The 22,464-nt window shown below is 42.1% G+C and overlaps 1 protein-coding gene and 1 long non-coding RNA gene across 3 annotated transcripts in view; one reads left to right on the top strand and one right to left on the bottom strand.

The window, feature by feature from the left end:
* Positions 1-7,541: 7,541 nt before the first annotated feature.
* LOC148679556 (uncharacterized) lies at positions 7,542-11,730 on the bottom strand. Its single transcript, XR_015945081.1, has 3 exons — positions 10,375-11,730; positions 9,033-10,171; positions 7,542-8,436 (listed from the first exon to the last, which is right to left on the bottom strand). It is a non-coding gene; the product is annotated as an uncharacterized LOC148679556 (long non-coding RNA).
* Positions 11,731-15,895: 4,165 nt separating this feature from the next.
* The window catches only part of dlk1 (delta like non-canonical Notch ligand 1), an 11,110-nt gene continuing 4,541 nt past the window's right edge, over positions 15,896-22,464 (top strand). For both annotated transcript variants that reach the window (XR_015512940.1, XM_087290089.1), the window contains exons 1-4: positions 15,896-16,101; positions 16,333-16,396; positions 16,879-17,009; positions 22,027-22,159. Coding sequence is in view for 1 of the 2 variants with exons in the window: in XM_087290089.1 (XP_087146215.1) it covers positions 16,038-16,101; positions 16,333-16,396; positions 16,879-17,009; positions 22,027-22,159 (392 nt within the window). In the remaining variant the exon portion in view is untranslated. The remainder of the gene's footprint in view (positions 16,102-16,332; positions 16,397-16,878; positions 17,010-22,026; positions 22,160-22,464) is intronic.

The raw sequence follows: 22,464 nt of genomic DNA, 5'->3' as shown, positions 1-22,464 counted from the left end.
TAGAGCTGCTGAAACACTATCATTAACACTAATGAAGTGTCTGTTAATGAAGTGGACTGGAGAACAGCGCAGAGCAGGCCACAGAGACTGAAATCCTCACCAACAGCTGATGTGTGCTTGTGTTTGTTGGACAGACGGGTGGAAATGAAGACAGTCTGTAGTGTCTGAATACTGATTATCCAGCAGCGTCTCAATCTGAGCTACTGCACACTCTGTAGTGCTCTTCACTGTGATGCTCACTATAGCTCACCGCACATTTAAAGGTGCCCTATAAAGACAGCTTTTCACTCATCGTAGTACACGTGCTGCTGATGAGATGATTTGGCAGTCTGGGTATATCTAGGCATCAGGGATGTAACGGTATCAGAATTTCACGGTACGGTAATACCTCGGTATGAATGTCACGGTACGGTATTTATTGAATCATTTACAGGAAAAAACAAAACTTATGAAAATACTACAAAAAAGTGCCAAAAGTGTCAATGACATACAAATTAGCCATCTATCTGTAAGCTTTGAAACAGGAACTTCAATTTTAATAACAAAAAAACAATAAAGTTTCAATTTAGTATTGTTGAAAACTCATCACATTCAACATTTAATCACACTCAGCCCATCTACCCAGATGAGAGCTCTGCTAGTCGGACTTCTCATCAAGCATCTCCCGCTGGATCTAATCTCACTATATTTATTAAACGGGATATTTCATTCATCTTGTTGTCTTTATCTAACGACATATTCCCTGACTTTGGTCATTGGAATCTATTACTTGTTCTCAGGTAACGTGTTTTGGCTGAGCGCAAAGATAAGTTAATGATTAATGTAACCACGTACATTCTGTATATTGACTGATCGCTTGCCTTTATTTCCTATAATGTATAAACTTATTGTATGTTATACTTTTATAATGGCCATTATCGATTCTTAAAACTGATACTCAGCAAAAGAGAGGCTGTGTTTCGTATTTTCACTGAAATTGAAAGGAGGCAGTTGTTATCGGCTCCGTTTTGTTATAAATATCCACACAGTGAAGATGACGCTCATATATACAGCACGACGCCTCAACATTTCTGCTGTCTAAGTTGCTAATATTAAAATGAAAATAGGCAGTTCCTTAAATCATGTTTACATTTTATTGTTGATAAAGTGAAACAACGAAGCCAGGGTGATGTGAATGAAGCTATAAAGTACACTGTTCCCTTTGAAGATTTACCCGTGTCCTCGGTATAGTCTGCTTTTCCATATCAAACTGAGAAGAAGAGACTGCAGCCTTGATCAAACTTGCGAAGTCTGAACTTACAAGGAGAAGATGCAGGACTGAACTGTGCGTGTCAGGCTACTTAATATTCAGGAAAAGCCCCAATCAGAGAGGCGAACGTCTGCAGCCCCGCCTCCGTATTCAGATGTCTCCGCTTTCCGTTATCCACACTGAGACATTATCCACACATTTCGAAACGCTCCGTTTTCGGCGCTCGAGAACTCCGGCGTAGTGTGGACAGTTGGCGTAACCGTAGCAAAACTTATGCGTTTTCAAACTAAAACGTGTAAACGGGGCCTTAGAGTTTTCCAGCTCTTTTCATCCCCGCTTCTAGCAGCACACTCCATTTCCGCATTACTGGATCTGTAGCGACAACAGACCGCAAGGGATGATGGTCAAGCATGGGCTGATGGGTATTGTAGTTTTCGCTACCTCCCGTTCGCTTCATTCGCCTAAGCAAATTTTCTCAGAAGACCTATAGTTTTACCGAGTCATGCGACTTCGGTAATATCGAAAAAAATTAATATTGCGGTATGACGGTATTTACAATACCGTTACATCCCTACTAGGCATAGTGGAATAATTAGAGATCAGTGTATGGAAGTGGCCACACCGTGAGCCTCAGACACAGCTGTTTCTCATGTAAATTCCACAAGTGTAAAACCCCGGTGGATAAAATACCAATCAGAACACAAAGCAGACTGTTGCATGACTCACAGGCCACGCCCTCACCATTTGCATGTATTTTGGATCACATTGTATGTCATCTGGTCCTGAAAAGCTGCGTGCTCAAAGGTTCATCATGTTGCCCACAGCATCATTAATATGCAGGTATTAAAATCATCATTCATTCATTTTCTTTTTGGCTTAGTCCCTTTATTAATCAGGGGTCGCCAAAGTGGAATGAACCGCCAACTTATCCAGCATATGTCTTACACAGCAATGCCCTGCAATGCCCTTCCAGTGTTGTGGAAAGTTGCACTGGATCTCGACAAACATCTTCTAAGTTTCAAAAAAGAGGCTGAGGTCTTCAAAGTTGTCAAGTTGAAGCAGTTTATTGTTACAGCAGAGTTGGTCGATCGATCTCTCTCCTACAAATGTTCCAAAACCCACAGTTTATATACAGGCTTTTCCTATAGTCATCATGAAACAGTGGTGTAGCATGAGCATCACGTTATTTTCAGTCTCCAATAGGATTCTAGCCTTTATATTGATGGCTGTATGTTTTTCTGTTTTTGCACATCGTAAAGGTCATATTTCAACACTTTTTAAATGATTCTCCCTATGCATGCTATTGCCATGCAGGTTGAGCAAAGTTGTTTTTAAGTTGTTTTTGTCATGGTCAATACATCAATACGTGTTGCATATGCTGTCTGAATGGTCTTACTTCACCGCTGTTTACTTCTGTGTGTTTTGCTCTGCATCACTTGAATGTATTTCTATATGTTTTAACAGTGTATTTTAATAGTGGCAGATTATACAGTGATTATATAGTGATTACATAATAAAAGTATATTACTCTATAATTCTTCAATACCAGCTGCAACCCAACGCTGGGAAACACCCATACACACTCATTCACACACATACACTACGGACAATTTTAGCTTACCCAATGCCCCTTTAGCGCATGTGTTTGGACTGTGGGGGAAACCGCAGCACCCGGAGAAAACCCACGTCAACAAGGGGAGAACATGCATACTCCACAAAGAAACACCAACTGACCCAGCTGAAGCTCGAACCAGCGACCTTCTTGCTGTGAGGCAATTGTGCAACCCATTGCCCCAACGCATCGGCAGTGTTAATATGTATATGGGACTTTTATTTTGAAAACGGTATGCAGCAAAAGTAACAATAGTATCTGGATGCAGCCTTGATGATGCAAGCTGAGGTTGCATATCTTAGAGACACAATGTCAGACACAATACACTGGATGGAGATAGTGATGTCAGTGTAAGGGCTGGGGTTAGGTGTGGGCATTGAAAAGCATTTGCATGCAGCTCAGATTGCATCTGCACCCAGTCTGCATCCAGAACCCTGTCAAAAATACCGCCGCATCAGTTCCATCCAACTATTTTTATGAGCATTTTGGAAATTCGCATTAAAAAAAGCTTAATTAAAGCATGAAGATGAGCATGATCTTGTCGTTTTCGTCTTCTGTGGTGCAGCTCATTTAGTAGAGAGGAAAAAAGGCAGCAGTGGCTTCTCCATCTAAAAGTGCTTAAATCAAGAAGTGTTTTCTGGAAATATTGTCTTGTTTTGAGAAATAATCAAAATAAGTGAGTTTTTCCCCAAAACAAGCAATAAGGTAGGCAAAATAATCCAAAGTAAAAGCGAAGAACGTGCTTCTTACTGCATCGGCAGATGATTTTGCTTCTTAGCAGCCACAGGATGTCAACATGACGCCAGATGGATGTTGTACCCCAACGTCGTGGAATGTTGCTGTAACAAGGTTGTTTGTGTGGGAAGAAGAAGACAGGGTCGGCGTTGAGGTAAGTGACAATTTTTATTTGCTTTAAATGTGGCAATGACAGCTCCCACTTAATACGTTGTCGCTCGGCTCTCTCTCCCGACTGTTCCTCCCGTTCTCCTTAAGACGGGTGTCTCTTAGGCCCAATCACTAGAATAAACAGGTGTTGCTTATTATTTCTGATTGGCCTGCTGATTAGCCGCCGGGATCTGAGCATGCTCTCCCCCTTTATTGGGTGTTCGATCATGCTTACCTCTCCACAGTTGCATTTTGTTTGGTCTGCTGATGATTGGTAACAAGTTGTGTATGGCATGCTGTCTCGGGAGAGAGCCTTGAGCTCAGAAGATCCCTGAGCCTGGGCTTCCCTCTTGTTTTATAGGGTGTGAGGGGAGTCTCGAGAGCTCTCCTGAGTTAATTATTTGGGCCGATTATACATTATTAGAAGTTGCCCCGGTGTGATAGAACGCTAACTGAGCGATATATGTTTGTGCATTGAAAGCCTAGAACTAAATGCTCATCTACTGTGCCAATTTGGTGTAATCACTTCACTTACTCTGCATGTCTTTGGAGGAAACCGAGGGAGGAACCTGGAGGAAACCAACACAAAGCACAGGGAGAACATGCAAACTCCACACAGAAATGCCAACTGGGCCAGGTGAGAAAAAAACTAGCAACCTTCTTGCTGTGAGGCCACAGTGTGACACCACTGAGCCACCATGCCACCCTATCCTGGATTAATCTAGGAAAGTGGAGGGCGAGTAGCGGTGCAAGAGGAGATCCTTGGTGGGAACATCTGGTCATTTATAGTGTTTGGATTCATCTGATTGGTCAATCATGTTATAGCTGACCAGCTGTGGTCAATCATGAGCATGTGATCCTCTTGAAATTAGTTTATAAATAAACTTCAGGAAATGAAATCGGGTTGACGTCAGAACCCAACGTCAGGCTGAGGATAATGTGCAACATTGGACAGACGCTGCATTTTTGTTACTTTCCAATGCAACCTAAAATCAACCAAATATCAACGTCTAATGATGTTACAGCTTGGCGTTGTGTGCACGTTACCACTATTAGATGTTGGATTTTGGACGCCATGCCTTAGGAATAAATGTCAGTATGTGGCGTCAATATGATGCTGGTTTAAGATGTTGTCTTGACGTTAGATTTTGGTCACTTTACAACACAATTTCAAAACAACCAAAAATAAACGTCATTTCTCACCGTTATTGACCGTCAAAATAACATTGTCCTTAGACGCTGGTGACCTAAATCTAATCAAATATTAACGTCTTGAGAGCATTGCTTTATTAAAACCTCACTTATTATTTCTGAAAACAAGACTCTGGGCCCGATCATACACCCGGCGCAATAAGGCGCAAGACGTGTTTGCCGCAACGTTTCCTCATCCACGAAAGAGAGAAAGAGAAAGTAAAGAGGCTGAATAGAGGAGGCTGGTTCTTTATCTTCGCGCTGCAGATGCTCTGTTTAACTGTGTTCTCATAAGAATGAGAGACGAGACTCGGATTGGTTTAATGCAGGTTCTGCTCAAAACACAGCCAGAACTCATGAAGAGAGTCAGCACAGCCCTGTTAGAGCATGCGCCCGGCGCACAGCGGATACTTCTGTCCTTTAAATAGCAAACGTGGATTCAGACACAGCCTTAATGCTTAAATAGAGCCCTGTATGTTTTTGCTTGTCTAGAAAATGCTTCTTGATTGAATAATGTGCATGATTGGGAATAGTGTGCAGTCTTAAACGGTGAGTTCTACATTTAAACACACATCGAATGAATATGTCTAATGTGTGGATGTAACACTGAGAACGAACATGAAGAGATGCAGAGAACCGGCAGATCTAAGAGCACATGAATATGGAGAAGATCAGACGGATAAGAAGAGCACGCTGGAGAATAGCCTGAACAGTAAAAAGACGGATCTTAAAGTCAACGAGGAACTTGACCAGCGGTGATGTGGAGATGAAGGAGCTGCAGTGACATAACAGTGTGAAGCTCCTGAAAGGACTGTGAGTTAGACAGAAGACAGGAGAGCTTGAATAATCAATACTGGAGGCAACAATACTATCAACATGAACAGCAGAAGCACAGGGAGATATGGAGGAAGGATGACAGCTCATACAGTAGACACACGCTGATGAGTTTAATATATGATTGCAATGAAAAACTATTCTATTTAGATAAAACTCATTAGGTTCCACTGTTATTCACTGTTTGATTTGAGGAAATTGGAGAAAAGCAGGAGTGTCCATCAGCCGGTGTTAATGTGCATGTTGAAGTATGGCATTAGGAAGAGGCTGATACTGGCTCAACAACACCACATGTGCTCTATCTAGAAGCTGTCATCCATTCATTTCCTTCAGCTTAGTTCCTTATTTATAAGGGGCCGCCACAGCGGAATGAACCACCAGCTATTTCAACCAATATTTTACACAGCGGATGCCCTTCCAGCTGCAACCTCGTACTGGGAAACAACCATATACACTGATTATTCCTCTCTCTCACACACACACACACACACACGCACACAGACTAGGGCAAATGTAGTTGATCAGTTCTCCTATAGCGCATGTGTTTGGGCTGTGGGGGAAACCGGAGCACCCGGAGGAAACCCACGCCAACACTGGGAGAACATGCAAACTCCACACAGAAACACCAACTGACCCAGCCGAGACTCCAACCAGCGACCTTCTTGCTGTGAGGCTACAGTGATAACCGCTGAGCCACCGTGCCGCCCCTCAATTTGTATAATCAAAACGATCCATGTAAGTTCAGCAACCCTGAGCGTTCTCTTATATGTAGATATGTGTGATGCTCAGCTGTGGTCTGATGACTGATCTGCTCTGTCTGTGATGATGATATGATGAACATAATCATGAAACACTCTTCAGACGTGACTTTTGCAGCTCTCCTCATCATATCAGAGCACACTGAGACACAGATATCATCATCATCATCATCATCTTCATCTTCATCCTGCTTTGTTCATGGTTGCTATGGTAACAGGAGAAGGATGAAGGCAGTGAATGGAGCACAGCGTCGCTCTGTCCTCATTCTGCTGCTGAATCCTGATGCTTTATTACAAGCCTTCAGAAACACACAGGAGGAACCACTGCACACTTAGCTGATTTACTGTGTCACCACGGCAGCTGCAGCACGCACACACACACACACACACACAGGTAAACACACACACACAGATATGTACATGCACACCCCAAAAAAATACACAGATACACACACACACAGACACAGACAAACATGCACACCCAAATATATATATATATATATTTATTTATATACACACACACACACACACACACATATAGATATACACATACACACACAAACACGCACACACACACACACACACACACACACACACACACACACACTCAGGTATATACATACACAGACATGCACACATTCCGACATGCACAGATAAATAAACCTTCACACATACATACACACATGCACACAGATACACACACACACACACACACACACGCACACACACAGGTATACACAAACAGAAGACATACACCCACAGATATACACATACACAAAAACAGGTATATAAATACACAGACATGCACACACACACACACACACACACAAACACAAACACACAAACACACATGTATGTGCACACAAACATGGTGAAGTGACTCCACAGGAAGCTCCTCTAGGGAATGAAATCGATGCCTTTATATTCCAGTAATCAATGATTCTCCTGCGGCTCTGAATGACACACACACACACACACACACACACTTGAAAGAGATCAGTTGAAGAGCAGCAGAGTTCAGTCTTCAGAAGCAGGAGATTGACACATGACAGAGATCCACAGCAGGACACACACACATACACAAAAACACACAAATAAGCAAATACAGGTACACACTCATGCGCGCACACACACACACACACACACACACACACATTATACACACATGCTCGCACTATTTACACTAAACACTCTCTCTCTCACACACACACACACACACACACACAAATAAGTATTTTCACATATGCACACACACACACACAATATCACACTATTCACACACACACATTATACAGACAATTTCACACTCTACACACTACACACACACACACACACACACACACACACAGGAGACAGTGTGAGCAGGCTTCACAGACAGGACTCCTGCTCTTCATTAAACCTCGCTGTACTGAATGTTTTCCCTGCTCTTTCATCTGTCCTCCAGTAGCGCTGCTGGAGCTCCTGCTGTTTCCCTCAATGATGTAAGACGGCTGTAACTTCACACTGAACACACACGACAGGACCGGAGAGACTCCAGAAGAGCAGCAGATCCTGTGTGGTTCTCCTGTGTTCAGCCGACGGGTACACTGAGCAGATCTGATCCATCCTGGACACACATTCAGCTTCAGTCTGAGAGAGCGCATGCTGACACACACTGTAGACCTTATCATTTCTGAAGATGTTCCTTCATTAAGGACTTTTCACACACTCTAAAATGCCCAGCATTGGGTAAAATTTCGCAATGTTGGGTTAAAATTGTCATTAAAATGTTATTAAAAGATTGATCAGTCCATATTTGACCCAACATGTGAAACCATGTGAAAAACACTATAGAAAATACTGTAGTGTTCGTGAACCAGACTATACTAATCTACTTCAATTCATTTAGTGTAGTGATTCTACAGTTGCTACACTAACACAACAACTATGTAATCAATCTGTTGTGGAGATTCTACAATTGCTATGGCATACCTGCCAACACTGCCTTTTTTCTCGGGAGTCACCCATATTTTAGACCCATCTCCCATTTTTTTCTGTCTCCCGGAAAACTGCAGGAGTCCCACACCCCCCGCTCCTCAGTCTTCATTTTGCGCCGCACTCCCCCAACCCATCACCCACCACCCCCCACACCCCCCACTCTTTAGTTTGTGCACACTCTCCCACCCACCCCCGGGTCTCCCTGATTTTTAGATACAAATATTAGCAGGTATGTGCTATGGTAACACAACAACTACAGTAATCAATCTGTCATGGTGATTCTACAGTTGCTATGGTAACACAACAACTACAGTAATCAATCTGTCATGGTGATTCTACAGTTGCTATGGTAACACAACAACTACAGTAATCGATCTGTCATGGTGATTCTACAGTTGCTATGGTAACACAACAACTACAGTAATCGATCTGTCATGGTGATTCTACAGTTGCTATGTTAACACAACAACTACAGTAATCGATCTGTCGTGGTGATTCTACAGTTGCTATGGTAACACAACTCTACAGTTGCTATGGTAACACAACAACTACAGTAATCGATCTGTCGTAGTGATTCTACAGTCTCTATGGTAACACAACAACTACAGTAATCGATCTGTCGTGGTGATTCTACAGTTGCTATGGTAACACAACAACTACAGTAATCAATCTGTCATGGTGATTCTACAGTCGCTATGGTAACACAACAACTACAGTAATCGATCTGTCATGGTGATTCTACAGTTGCTATGGTAACACAACAACTACAGTAATCGATCTGTCGTGGTGATTCTACAGTTGCTATGGTAACACAACAACTACAGTAATCGATCTGTTGTGGTGATTCTACAGTCTCTATGGTAACACAACAACTACAGTAATCGATCTGTCGTGGTGATTCTACAGTCTCTATGGTAACACAACAACTACAGTAATCGATCTGTCGTGGTGATTCTACAGTTGCTATGGTAACACAACAACTAGAGTAATCGATCTGTCGTGGTGATTCTACAGTCTCTATGGTAACACAACAACTACAGTAATCGATCTGTCGTGGTGATTCTACAGTTGCTATGGTAACACAACAACTACAGTAATCGATCTGTCGTGGTGATTCTACAGTTGCTATGGTAACACAACAACTACAGTAATCGATCTGTCGTGGTGATTCTACAGTTGCTATGGTAACACAACAACTACAGTAATCGATCTGTCGTGGTGATTCTACAGTTGCTATGGTAACACAACAACTACAGTAATCGATCTGCCGTGGTGATTCTACAGTTGCTATGGTAACACAACAACTACAGTAATCGATCTGTCGTGGTAATTCTACAGTTGCTATGGTAACACAACAACTACAGTAATCGATCTGTCGTGGTGATTCTGCAGTCGCTATGGTAACACAACAACTACAGTAATCGATCTGTCGTGGTGATTCTACAGTCGCTATGGTAACACAACAACTACAGTAATCAATCTGTCATGGTGATTCTACAGTTGCTATGGTAACACAACAACTACAGTAATCAATCTGTCGTGGTGATTCTACAGTTGCTATGGTAACACAACAACTACAGTAATCGATCTGTCATGGTGATTCTACAGTTGCTATGGTAACACAACAACTACAGTAACTGATCTGTTGTGGTGATTCTACAGTTGCTGTGGTAACACAACAACTACAGTAATCAATCTGTCATGGTGATTCTACAGTTGCTATGGTAACACAACAAATACAGTAACTGATCTGTTGTGATTCTACAGTTGCTATGGTAACAAAAACTACAGTAATTGATCTGTTGTGGTGTTTCTACAGTTGCTATGGTAACACAACAAATACAGTAACTGATCTGTTGTGATTCTACAGTTGCTATGGTAACACAACAACTACAGTAATCGATCTGTTGTGGTGATTTTACAGTTGCTATAGTAAAGCAACCACTATAGTAATATGAACAAATGGCCCAATACAGAAGCTTTCCTACAGCCATGGGCTATATTATACTACAGTACTCCACAGTTTACTGCAGTTAAACTCTGAACTATACTCCAGTATTTTTGGATTCACAGTAGTTAATTAATATTGTATTTTTGTATTAAAGTATGTGAAATAATCTGTCAATGATGTAAGCAGAATAATCTTGTGTTCGCTATGAAGTAAGATTATTTGACTTCTCCTGATTGGCAGATTATTGTACTTGTTTTAGGAATGTTTCTTGATTTAATAAGATTTCGATATTTGGGCTGTCAATAACTCTAGAAGAAATGCTTGGTTACTGTAAGGGGATTGGTGACTACACATTATAAATGTCATAACCCAACGATGGGTTAAATATTGACAACATTAGGTTACAACAACCCAGCATTTTCAGTGTGGTGTTGAACAGATAGTAATAAATGATAGTGTCTTATTTACAGTGAACCAAAGAGACTGTAAGATTGAGCAGCATGTGGGGACTACATAGATAATTCAACTGTGGCTTCTGTTTGATCTTTGAACAAGTCTTTCAGGAGCTGCAGAAATGAAAGCAGAGCTATAACTAATGGTGCGTCCTACAGCTGCGGGTTATTAAACTCGAGTCTATAAATCTACAACACGAATCAAACATTTACAGCAGACTCCATCACGGTTAAACAGAGCTCTTTTTATTTGATGTCGGCTGCGTTCGTGTCATTTACTGTCATGTTTTCTCTTTGCAGACTGTAGTGGAGCTGGTTGGCTGATCTCCTGCTGTGATGGGTGTACAAACACAATTAGCATGTAAAATGCATTAAGCATCATTAGGGCCAGCATCCTGCTGAGTTATAATTACTCCAGGAGGAGTGTTCACCTTCAGCAGGCCAAGCGAGCTGCTCATTTCTTCCTCATTTTCCCTGTTTCTGCTCTAATCCATCATCAGCCGGCGACTGACACTTGTCTGCTGTGTCCCGTCGAGCCGGAGAGACTCTCAGGACGGATGAAATAACGGATCTCAAATGAGATCAAAGCTCTGCGGATCAATGGCTGATCCTGTCCTCTCAGAAGCGCAACCAAAAGCGGATATTTCCAGCAGCTGCTGTGCTGTTATCAAACACACTCAAATCAAGCTAGAATTATTGCCTCTGCTGTCTAAACTTGCACTGATTGTTTGTTTGTTTGTGGTTCTGCAATGCTCCAGTGGTTCCTTCATAATGGGTTTAGATTTGCGACACAGTTCTGTGTGTATAAGATCATGTTCCCAGATTGCACAGTGGCTTGTGGCATGTGTTAACTCTGCTGTGCACAAAAGGTTTAAGTGTGCAACAGGATACATGGTGCGTTCAAAACATGATTTGAATTGTTAATGTGCATGCAGCAATCGATTCTGCGTGCTGAGAACATGATCTTTTGTGCTCAGATTTTTTGTTTGCATGCAGCAAGCCATTTCATGCGTCCAAAACATGATCTACTGCATGCATAGTTATTAAAGTACATGCAACAAGCCATTTTTCACACTCAACACATGACCTTTTGCACACAGAACTGTTAATGCACCATTTTGCATGGTGGAAACATGAGCAGAATAGTTAACACATGTGCAACAAGCTATTTTCTGCACTCAAAGTCTGATTGTTAGTGTGCAGGAGTGTTGATGTGCATGCAGCAATCCATTTATCTGAGCTAAAAATATGATCTTTTGCACACAGAATTATTAACGTGCATGCTACTTTGCTTGCTCAATCACACAGAATTGTGTAGGGACATGCAACAAGTCTTTTTTATGTCCTCAAAACATGATGCACAGTAGTTAACACATGCAACACACCAATTTCCGCTCTCAAAACACAATCTTTTGCACACAGAATTATTAACATGCATGCAATAATCCCCTTTGCTTGCTCAAAACATGATCGTTTGCACACAGAATAGTGTTGCAGATCTATCCCCATCCATCATCCTGCTGTAGTCTTGAGTCAGAGCGCCGTTTCTCCAGCACAGATGAGGCTATCAGTGTTTACATCCAGACGTGCTGTGCTGGAGATAAGAGATGCAGCACATGTAGGTCACAGAGACGCGCTGCCCTGTGCTTGGAGACGTGTGCCAAAAATCATCTCCCCTGCGAGAACAGCGCATATTTCTGTGAGAATCAGCTATTCAGGAGCCCAAAACTACATTTAATTGGGCCCTTGGGTATGAAGACACATCCTGAAACACCCTGATGACAAACATTTAATGAGGAAAACAACAAACATCCCCAAAAACTGAACAACGGAGGCTATTACAGTACCCGCAGCTCATCTGAAGAACCTGAACATCTCCTTATAATGAGCTCATTTACTTAAGATAATCTCATGTTTGGAGTTCAGACCACTCAGAGGGTGGAGTTCAGTTCATTTCAATGCTTGTTTAACTCTTAATAGCTAGTTTAGGAAGGATTATGTTAGTTAAAGGAGACCTATTATACTCCTTTTTATTTTACTAAGCTGTAAATGCATCTCTGCTGTGTCAGAGTGTGTGTGTGTGTGTGTGTGTGTGTGTGTGTGTGTGTGTGTGTGTGTGTGTGTGTGTGTGTGTGTGTGTGTGTGTGTGTGTAAGTTAGAGCTGAGAATATCCCACAGATGATGTTCTCCAGCTCTCTGAAGCTGACCCTTTCAGTCTTTGATCCTGATTGTGGTGTTTTGGTGACTGTCACTTTAAATGCAAATGAGATTGTGCTGTTTTCGGAAGAGGGTGGAGCTACAGATGTCCCCATAGTGTCAGATGTAAAACAGCAGTGTGTGTGTTGTGAGTGCAGGTGTGTGTGTGTTTCAGTGTGAGTGTGTGTTGATGCTTCTGTCAGTCTATGTCGCTCCTGTCGCTGTTCATCATCACCTCCACATCTATAATCCTCTTAGTCTATGCTGACATCATCTTCAGCAGCTCAAACACTCTAATGGCGAATGGACAGACGGCTGCTTCTCACTCAGGCCTGCTGGACATGCTAATGAGATGGGCACTAGTGGGCGGGGCTTTCCCCCTTTAATGACACGTACAGCAGGAGAATGTCAATCACAGTGTTTCATTGATCAAGTCTGATTAAAACAAACACATTCATTCATCTTTACATGCCCGAAGCCAGGGGGTTTCAGGTGGTTCGAACAACCCACCCCCACAAACAAAAGGTCCAGAATTTGTTCTTTTAATTATTTCATGCAATTTTAAAATATATATATATACATATGTCTATGGCTTGACTGAAGTGCAGTTATTTCTTCGTCGTTCAAAGAGTCAGTTCGTGAATATAGGATGTAGCTATAGGATTGATGACATCGATGATGTTGAGCGTGTCTTTATTCGATGTGCAGCAGAAAAAAAGTCTTTCAGCACTGCATGCAGCTGTTGGTGAAGTTCTCTCCCGGGTCAGAGCCAGTTTTTGTGCTACCACACACAGCTCTGCATGCAGTAAACTCACACCCAGTCAGGTGGAGTAAAGGTCTCACTGCCTAGGATGTCAATCAAATTAATCAAGCTCTAGCCACGAATAAAACAATAGGCTATTTTATTATTTGAAGATTTTAGATGACGGTGAGTCATATTTATTATACATGGTTATATCTAAGTCAATCAAATAATAACTTTAATAAATAAAATGTGTTGGTGAGAATGTGCTGAGCCAGTGATTCTCTGCCAGAGACTGCTCTGTGGTTTTTGTTTCACCTAACCTCACACCTAAACCCAACAGTCATTGGGGGATAAGCAAATCGTACTAAAATGTACAAATTAGATCGTACGATTTCATACGAATTAGCCACTAAATCAAAAAGTTACGAACTGCCGTGAGATTAATCGTGACGTTCCAGGCTCAGTGGAGAAACAACCGTGTTCAACAAACAAAAGTGTTGGCAGAATGATTTGGCGCAATAGTGGAGAAGCAGGCAGCTGTAGTGTATACTGTTTATTAATCAATTTAAACTTTGTCACAAATAAAAACATAAAAAGCGGCATTATTCCCGCCCTCTCATGGTAGATATGGACAGTGCATACAACCGTACGGCTGCAGGTGCCACTGACACACACTATACTGGGGTTAAACCCCACATACACGTGATTCCTGCATTATAGCTGGCCTTTAATTGATGTTTGGCTGGAGTTCAGTGATCCACCATCCACTCATAGAGTTTTGGCAGTTCCCAAGTCACGATTAAACTTCAGAGTGATAGTGTTTGTCTCTCAGAGTTTTGAATAATCTTCCTGTATCAGTTAGATTAGCATCATCTTTGTCTGTTAGTTGGATTAATTCGCACTAGAGTTCGTTTCCCCTTTTGGTGCGGTTGGTTTCGGCAGGTGTGAATGCAGCAATCGTACTCGACTGCGCACCAAAAGCGGACCAAATAAGCGTCCTGAGACCTGCTTGAAGAGGTGCTCTCGGTACGCTTTCAAATGAACCCTGGAGCGGTTCGTTTGTGGTGAGAATATTATCCGCACTAAAACAGGTCCAACTGCAAACAGTACTGCACCTTTTGGACTAATCCAGCTCCTGTAGGCCGATGCGCTGTGCATTATGGGATATGGAGAAAAAATATTTGTTGACAGCGCTTTACCAACAGAGAGAGAGAGAGAGAGGGGAAAACATTAGCTGATGGATCGTTGGTAATATTTCCGCAAGATGAGCATGTCGCAGTTCAGCTAAATTAATTCACGCCTCCTGCTGAAGTGACGAGCGATGCATTAAACACTGTTCTCCAGCCGCGCTTCATTCTCAAAATGTATAGTTTGTCTAAAGCAGGGATACAATCAGCAGCGCAGTCGCCCCTCCAGAGTAAAAACCACATGTTGTGTCTGCCAGTTTTGGTTACCTGCGGGAGTACACTGATATTTTCCTGCACATGAATTCTGACCAATCAATAAGCAGTTTAGGAAATATGTTCAACAACATCTGGCCAATGAGAGATGTGGATTTTGTCAGATGACTGCATTTTGGTTCGTTTCAACTGGTTCGGACCAAAGCCAGCAGTGTGGTGTGAAAACGACCCAAAGACGGCAGAAAAGGCTACAATGCATCATTTATTGGCCTTGGTCCGGACCAAATGAAGCGAACTACAGATGTGAAAGCACCCTAAATCTAAATTCTTGTCTGTCTGATAAAGCGTTTACTTCTGTTTTTATTATTTGCTAAATCATTGAATACAGTTGTGCTGTCTGATAAAGCGTTTTCTATAGTGTATTACAGTTTCCATCATGTTAGAAGCTCTCTCTTATTACTATTTAATTGCTAATGTGTTTTCTCGCTGTGAGTGTGTGTGTGTGTGTATGTGTGTGTGTGTGTGTGTGTGTGTGTGTGTGGCTATTGTAAATGACCGCTGATTGTGCTGTTGGTGGGTGTGTCTGTCGGTGTTTGTGGGCGGGGCTTCGGCTGAGCGGCGGCGCGCGGACTGATTGACTGGTTTAGTTTCTCCGAGGAGTTGCTGTGTTTCCCGCGTGTCTGCAGCTGCTTAGTAAGTGCACTAGTTAGTGTTCAGCTCGAGCACTAGTTGAGAGATGTCCAGCTGTGGTAGACCGTGAGCATGTGAGTGCGAGGATCGCGGCAGGATGAGTGTGCTTCTCCGGCTCGGGTTCTGCTTTCTGCTGCTCTTCTGCTGCGCTGCTGCTCAAGGTGAGGGACTGATGCGCGCTCTCTTCATCACCACCACCATCATCATCATCATCTTCTTCATCATCATCATAGTCTACTGCTGTCTGTCACTTGTGACAGATGATCAATGACACTCACATCACTGTTTATTCTTCTCCACTGTGTGTGTGTGTGTGTGTGTGTGTGTGTGTGTGTGTGTGTGTGTGTGTGTGTGTGTGTATGTGTGTGTGTGTCTGTGTGTGTGTGTCCTAGGTCCAGACTGTGGAGCTGGATGTCACCGACACCACGGGTTCTGTGAGCAGTCTGGAGAATGCAGGTATGTGTGTGTGTGTGTGTGTGTGTGTGTGTGTGTGTGTGTGTGTTCAGAATCAGCTGTAAACACAGAGCAGACGCTGTGTGTGTGTGTGTGTGTGTGTGTGTGTGTTCAATCTGTTCTCATCAGACTCATGTGTTACGAATGTTCCTGAAGGCAAAGCAGGTGTATTGTGTGTGTGTGTGTGTGTGTGTGTGTGTGTGTGTGTGTGTGTGTGTGTGTGTGTGTGTGTGTGTGTATGTGTGTGCGTGTGTGTGTGTGTGTATGTGTGTGCGTGTGTGTGTGTGTTTAATCTGTCTTCATCAAACTCATGTGTTACAGATGCTCCTAAAGTGAAAGAGGGTGTATTTTGTGTGTGTGTGTGTGTGTGTGTTGTTTGAGAGTGTGTGTGCCCACTATTTGTGTGTGTGCTTTATCTGTCTTCATCGGACTCATATGTTACAGATACTTCTGAAGATTAAATAGGTGTGTGTGTGTGTGTGCAGGTGCAAGTCTGGCTGGCGAGGCGCAGTGTGTGATCAGTGTGTTCCCTCAGCTGACTGTGTTCACGGCTGGTGTGAATCTCCCGGCGAGTGTATCTGTGAGTCCGGCTGGAGCGGCGCGCGCTGCGATCGAGGTCCGTCACACACTCCTCACCGCGGTTTCACCCCCGCTGCAGGATTACAGTTACAGTGATGTCATCTCTGAGATCACACACTGATGGAGATGTAGTCAGAGTACTTCTGGATTACATGTAGATCACTTTAGAGTGATGTGACGCCTCAACTGGAGCAGGAGAGTGGAGTGGGATTCTGATGGACACAAGTCAGATCACTTTTATAGTCACATCAGTAGCAGCAGCACGTTAACTCTAACCCTGTGTGCAAATATAAACGTCTTCATTCATTATCCTCATCAAGAGCCTCAACAGCTTCTGTCTAAAGTGCAGTGATGGGGAATGCAGGCTCGTATTCAGAGATGATGAGTGAGAATGAAGAGAGTTTCTCTTTAAAACAAGCTGAATAATCTGACACTTGGACAAGAGAAATGATGGAAAAGCAAAGTGAAAACGAGATTATTTCACTCTCCCCCAACTCACTCCCAGCGCCGTTTATATCCAAGCTGATATTCAGTCACACCATGTTGGTGTTTCCAGAGTTCACACTCAGCTGATGACTGATTATAAAGTGTGTTTGGCGTGCTGTCATGGGAGAGAGCCCTGAGCTCACAAGATCCTCGAGCCCGGGGCTCCCTCCCGTTTGCAAGGTGAAAGGGGAGTTTGAGCTCAGGTAGATGTGGAGAACTCCCCTGCTGGAGTAGCTAGTGATCGCTCTTAAGAGATGACTACTGACTAGGAGCATGTCTAATATGCCGGATTAGTCAATTATTTTAAGCTGCATGTTTTTGGACGGTGGGAGGAAAACCCAGGTGAGCACGGGGGAAAACCCAGGTGAGCATGGGGAGAACGTGTAAACTCCACACTGAAACGTCAGCTGGCTTGGTATGAGCTAGAACCAGTGACGTTCTTGCTGTGAGGCAACAGTGCTAACCACTGGGCCACCGTGCCACCCATCTAGGAAAGGAGGAGCACCCTACTGGCTGGTTTTAGCTGGTCAACCAGGCTGGTTTTAGAGGGGGTTTGGCCACTTCCAGACTGATTTCCAGCCATTTCCAGCCTGGTCTTAGCTGGCCAGGCTGTGAGCCCAGCCAAATTCAGCTATGTCCAGCTTAAACCAGGCTGATCAAGCTATTTTTAGCTGGTCATTTTCCAGCCTGACCACCTAAGACCAGGCTGGAAATGGCTGGAAACCAGTCTGGAAGTGGCCAAACCCCCTCTAAAACCAGCCTGGTCAACCAGCTAAAACCAGCCAACCAGCTTAAGCTGGTTTAAGCAGTTTTTTTCAGCAGGGGAGTAGGGGTGGAAGGGGGGATTCTTCAAAACGAAGATGGCTGTCATATGGAGCTCAGGGTAATTATAGTGGCTTAGAAAGCGTCTGATTGATGAATCATTAATTGAATATTGAATACGACATTACTTTATAAATAAACTTTATTTCGTGAGGCCGAGTTCAGACTGCAGGATGTTCACAGTCGTCGTGTCACAGATGTGTTCACACTGCTTGTCTATCTGGGCCAGTGTTTTGTCGCTGCTTTGTTTACACTGCAGATGGATCAGCATCAGGGGCTCTCACACTGCATGACTTTACTATAGGAAGAATCGCCGACAACTTCTTCCAAACTACATCTCACAACCAAACACACGTCGTATTTCTTTTGTTATTACCTACATAATGAGAAAGAAGCCTTTAATGGTGTAGAAAATGTACATATTTGCTCACCTGGATTTGGAGGGAATTAGCCATCTCTCCTCAACTTTCTTTTTAGAGCCGGTTCTGATATTGCTCAGATGACATGTCAAACACTCACAGGTGCACCTGCCAGATTAACACTAGTTTTTCCTCCATTTCTTGGGTCTAAATAAACTGAAAATGAACCTCAACCTCCCGCTGGCCTGCAGGTACACACACACACACACACTTGCAGGTGCTGCTCTCTGATTGGCTGTTGGTGATCGCCGATGTGTTTTCAGTCAGAACTCATTTCACACAGCATGATTTGAATCGCCGACAGCTCCAGATATTCAGCATCAGACTGTGGGGGAAACCGGACCACCCGGAGGAAACCCACGCCAACATGCAGAGAACATGCAAACTCCACACAGGCAACCTTCTTACTGTGAGGCCACAGTGTAACTCCACTGAGCGACCGTGCTGCCCCCAAGATTACTTAGCTTGTTTTAATTAAAGATTACCTTCATTTTGATATATGGTTGAAGCAACACAATATATATTTTGAAATGCGTCAGTACTAGGGAGGTGACAAGATCTCGTATGATGAGATCTCGTGAGATTAAATCCAGATGAGATTTCTCGTTGCTGTGAAAAGGTGTCTGGTAAGTTCCCAGATGAAAAAAAATATAATTAAATGCAACTAAAATACACTTAAATACCCGCAAATACATTTTTAGTACATTGGTTTTTTTGTGTTAAATAAAAGTTTGATGGTTTTGCACTATAAATATACTAATTAAAAGTATGTTTATTGTTCAGTAGGACTTTAGTACACTTGACAAAAGTATACTAAATACCAGTAATACTTAAATAAACTTTTAGTGTACTACAATAAAGTACACTACAGAAAAAAACATCCAAAACTGTTTTATTAGTGTGTTTTGCAAAAGTGTGCTTTAAATGCTTTAAACATTAGTTGAGTTTTAGTACACTGTTTACATACTAATCCTGAGTTTAAAATAAGTTAATATATAACAAATATATTAGTAATGTATTGTAGTAGAAGTACATTTTCCGAAATACTTTTAATACAGTATTTAGCACACTTTTTTTTTTACAATTTGTATATTCTTTTAATATATTACTATTATACTTTAAATTAGTCATAAATATTTTTAAATGTTTAAAAGTAGAGTTCAAGTGTATTTCTAGGTGTAACTAAATATATATTTTAAATACAGATATAGTATGTTAAAAGCACATTTTAGATCAATTTCAGGGTGTCTCAAAATAGCACAGTTGAGTGCACTTAGATGGTATTAAGTGTATCTTAACATATACTTAATACTATCTTTTAGTACATTAAGTACAAAATTAGTGTGCGAAAATAGAGCACTTTTATTACATTACTGAAAAGTGTACTAGGTATACTTAAATAAAGTGCATTTTAGTGCACTTTTTTTTTTACCTGGGTTGTGATGTTATGATGGAGTGTGAGGGTGAAGATTAGCACTTAAGATTGGAGGCAGGATTAGATTTGAACTGCAAATCACACTTGGTAACCCAGAGCAGACTGGCCTCGAGCGTTGTGCGTGTCACTCAGTTAAGCGGGCGGGCGGGCGCGACGTAACCACTTTTCTTTTTTAACCGGAGTTTAGAGGCTGATGCGTCCAACAGAGGCTACAACTGCAGTCCCACACATTAACCATGCGTCATCCCCATGAGATGGAATAGCTCTTTAGATATGCTTAAAGTCATAATCATCGTAAACATTAGTGGAATTGTGTGGAGTATTCCTATTTCAGTCGCATTATTGAAGTGCAGAGTAAAGAGTGTAATCAAACTATTGCCGTCGTGTAGGTCTTTTAGCCACATTTCTGCCACACACGGCTGTTTGACACTATTCTCCTAAAGTCAGTAAAAGACCACAAACACATCTCTAAGCGGGTTCACACACACACACACACACACACACACACACACACACACACACACAAACATGCAGTGAACTTCTGGACACACCTTTATCATCACTGAACACACACTTATGCTGTTGGTGGTATATATACATTAGAGCAGCTCTCTCCCATCAGTCCTTCATATTTGCATTCAGGAGCTCAGAGTTTGTGACGGGCAGGAATGAAATCTTGCTGAATTAAATTGAAACTGCTAAAAATTTAAAATGAAATAACAAAAATGGCATGAACTTAAAGATAAAAATAGAAATAAAAACCGCTCGTTACAATTATGTTTTAAAAGCATCACAATTGTTTTGCAGTTTGTGATTTTTTTCTATTTTCCATTCATATATCAGCAAATATTTTACTAATATTTAAATCATATATAAAAAGTCTATTTATCATCCAGGTAGGCTATTAGCTGAATATTTAGCAGCGTTTGCATGTCCTTTACTGCATAGAACTCATTAAATTAATAGTTAAAAACATTGATGACAAGTTATTTTAAAAAACAACACCTAAATAGTTTAATAATTTGTGATTTTTATTTTCTGTTTACCATTCATAAATTTCATCATTGAAGATTCCTTAAAATAAGTGTACAAGTCTCGTTCTCGTGAACCCAATCTCGTGTCTCGTCCTGTGGAGTGAGCGTCTCGTCACACTCCTGGTCAGCACTGTTAACTTCACAATCTTCACACTAACATAGCTCACCGCTACTGTTGGCAAATGAATAAACAACATCCCAGCATATGATTTTACTTTAACTGTCTTCATTTAGAAATCAGCAGCATTACAAAAACCAATAGTGGAAAACGTGACGCTCACAGCAAAACCACCGCGACCACCACTATCAGAATATCTCACAGAGCTGCTCTTAGAGGTTCTGTCCTGTTTCCAGTCCAGAAATCTACAAACTCGTACATTAAGAAGCATTTTCCTGACAGGCACAACAGATAGTGTTGTTTTCAGCAATCATGGGTCAGAATGAAGAGAGTTAAAGCAAGCAGAATAATCTGACAAGTAAAATATCTAGTAGAATAATCCAGTTTCCTCTGTGATATAAGATTACCCTGTTCACTCCATTTAAAGTGTATCTTGATGTTTCATTGAAGATTTTTATTTTATTCTAAAATGTGCATAAAATAGGTGTATTGAAAGTTCATAGCTGAAGAACTGCCATCAACTTGTGTGTGAATACAGTGTAATCCAGAAAGAGTGACGCTAATCTGATTACTCCGTTTACTCTAGTTTTTTTGGACTCTGATTGCGTAATCCAGATGTACTCCACCACTGCAGCTCTGCTTCTGACTGTATTGTCAGTATTGTGTGTGTGTGTGTGTGTGTGTGTGTGTGTGTGTGTGTGTGTGTGTGTGTGTGTGTGTGTGTGCTGTTGTTCCTGCAGATGTTCGTCCGTGTTCATCGCAGCCCTGCTCTGCAGACTCCAGATGTGTGGACGCTGCAGGAGGACGAGGACACGTCTGCATCTGCACTGCTACACACTGCCGCACGGAGGAGACACACTGCACAGTCAACGGGTAACACACTCACTAGTGCTCAGACACACTGTTCACACTGCAAATGAAGCTCTTCTTACTCTTTTCTTACACGTTTCACCCCTTAGACTTCCATTCATACACAAGCGAATGCGGCTAGTGGGAAGCACAAGCTCCTGTGACACCTTTCACATGTCGTTCATGTCAGGATTAGGCCGAGTGTGAATTTAGAAAACAATGAACAAGACGCAGAACACTTTTACCAGTGCCCAAACACATCTACAATGACAGATTCCTTACAGAAAGGGAATGTACCACACACCGGGAGTGACGCGTAATGTACCACA

The sequence above is a fragment of the Danio rerio genome, chromosome 17 (genome assembly GCF_052040795.2).
Source record: "Danio rerio strain M-AB ecotype USA chromosome 17, GRCz13ab, whole genome shotgun sequence".
In the NCBI taxonomy this organism is placed as follows: Eukaryota; Metazoa; Chordata; class Actinopteri; order Cypriniformes; family Danionidae; genus Danio; species Danio rerio.
Note: the sequence above shows the minus strand (reverse complement) of the source record. Positions and strands in the feature narration are given on the sequence as shown.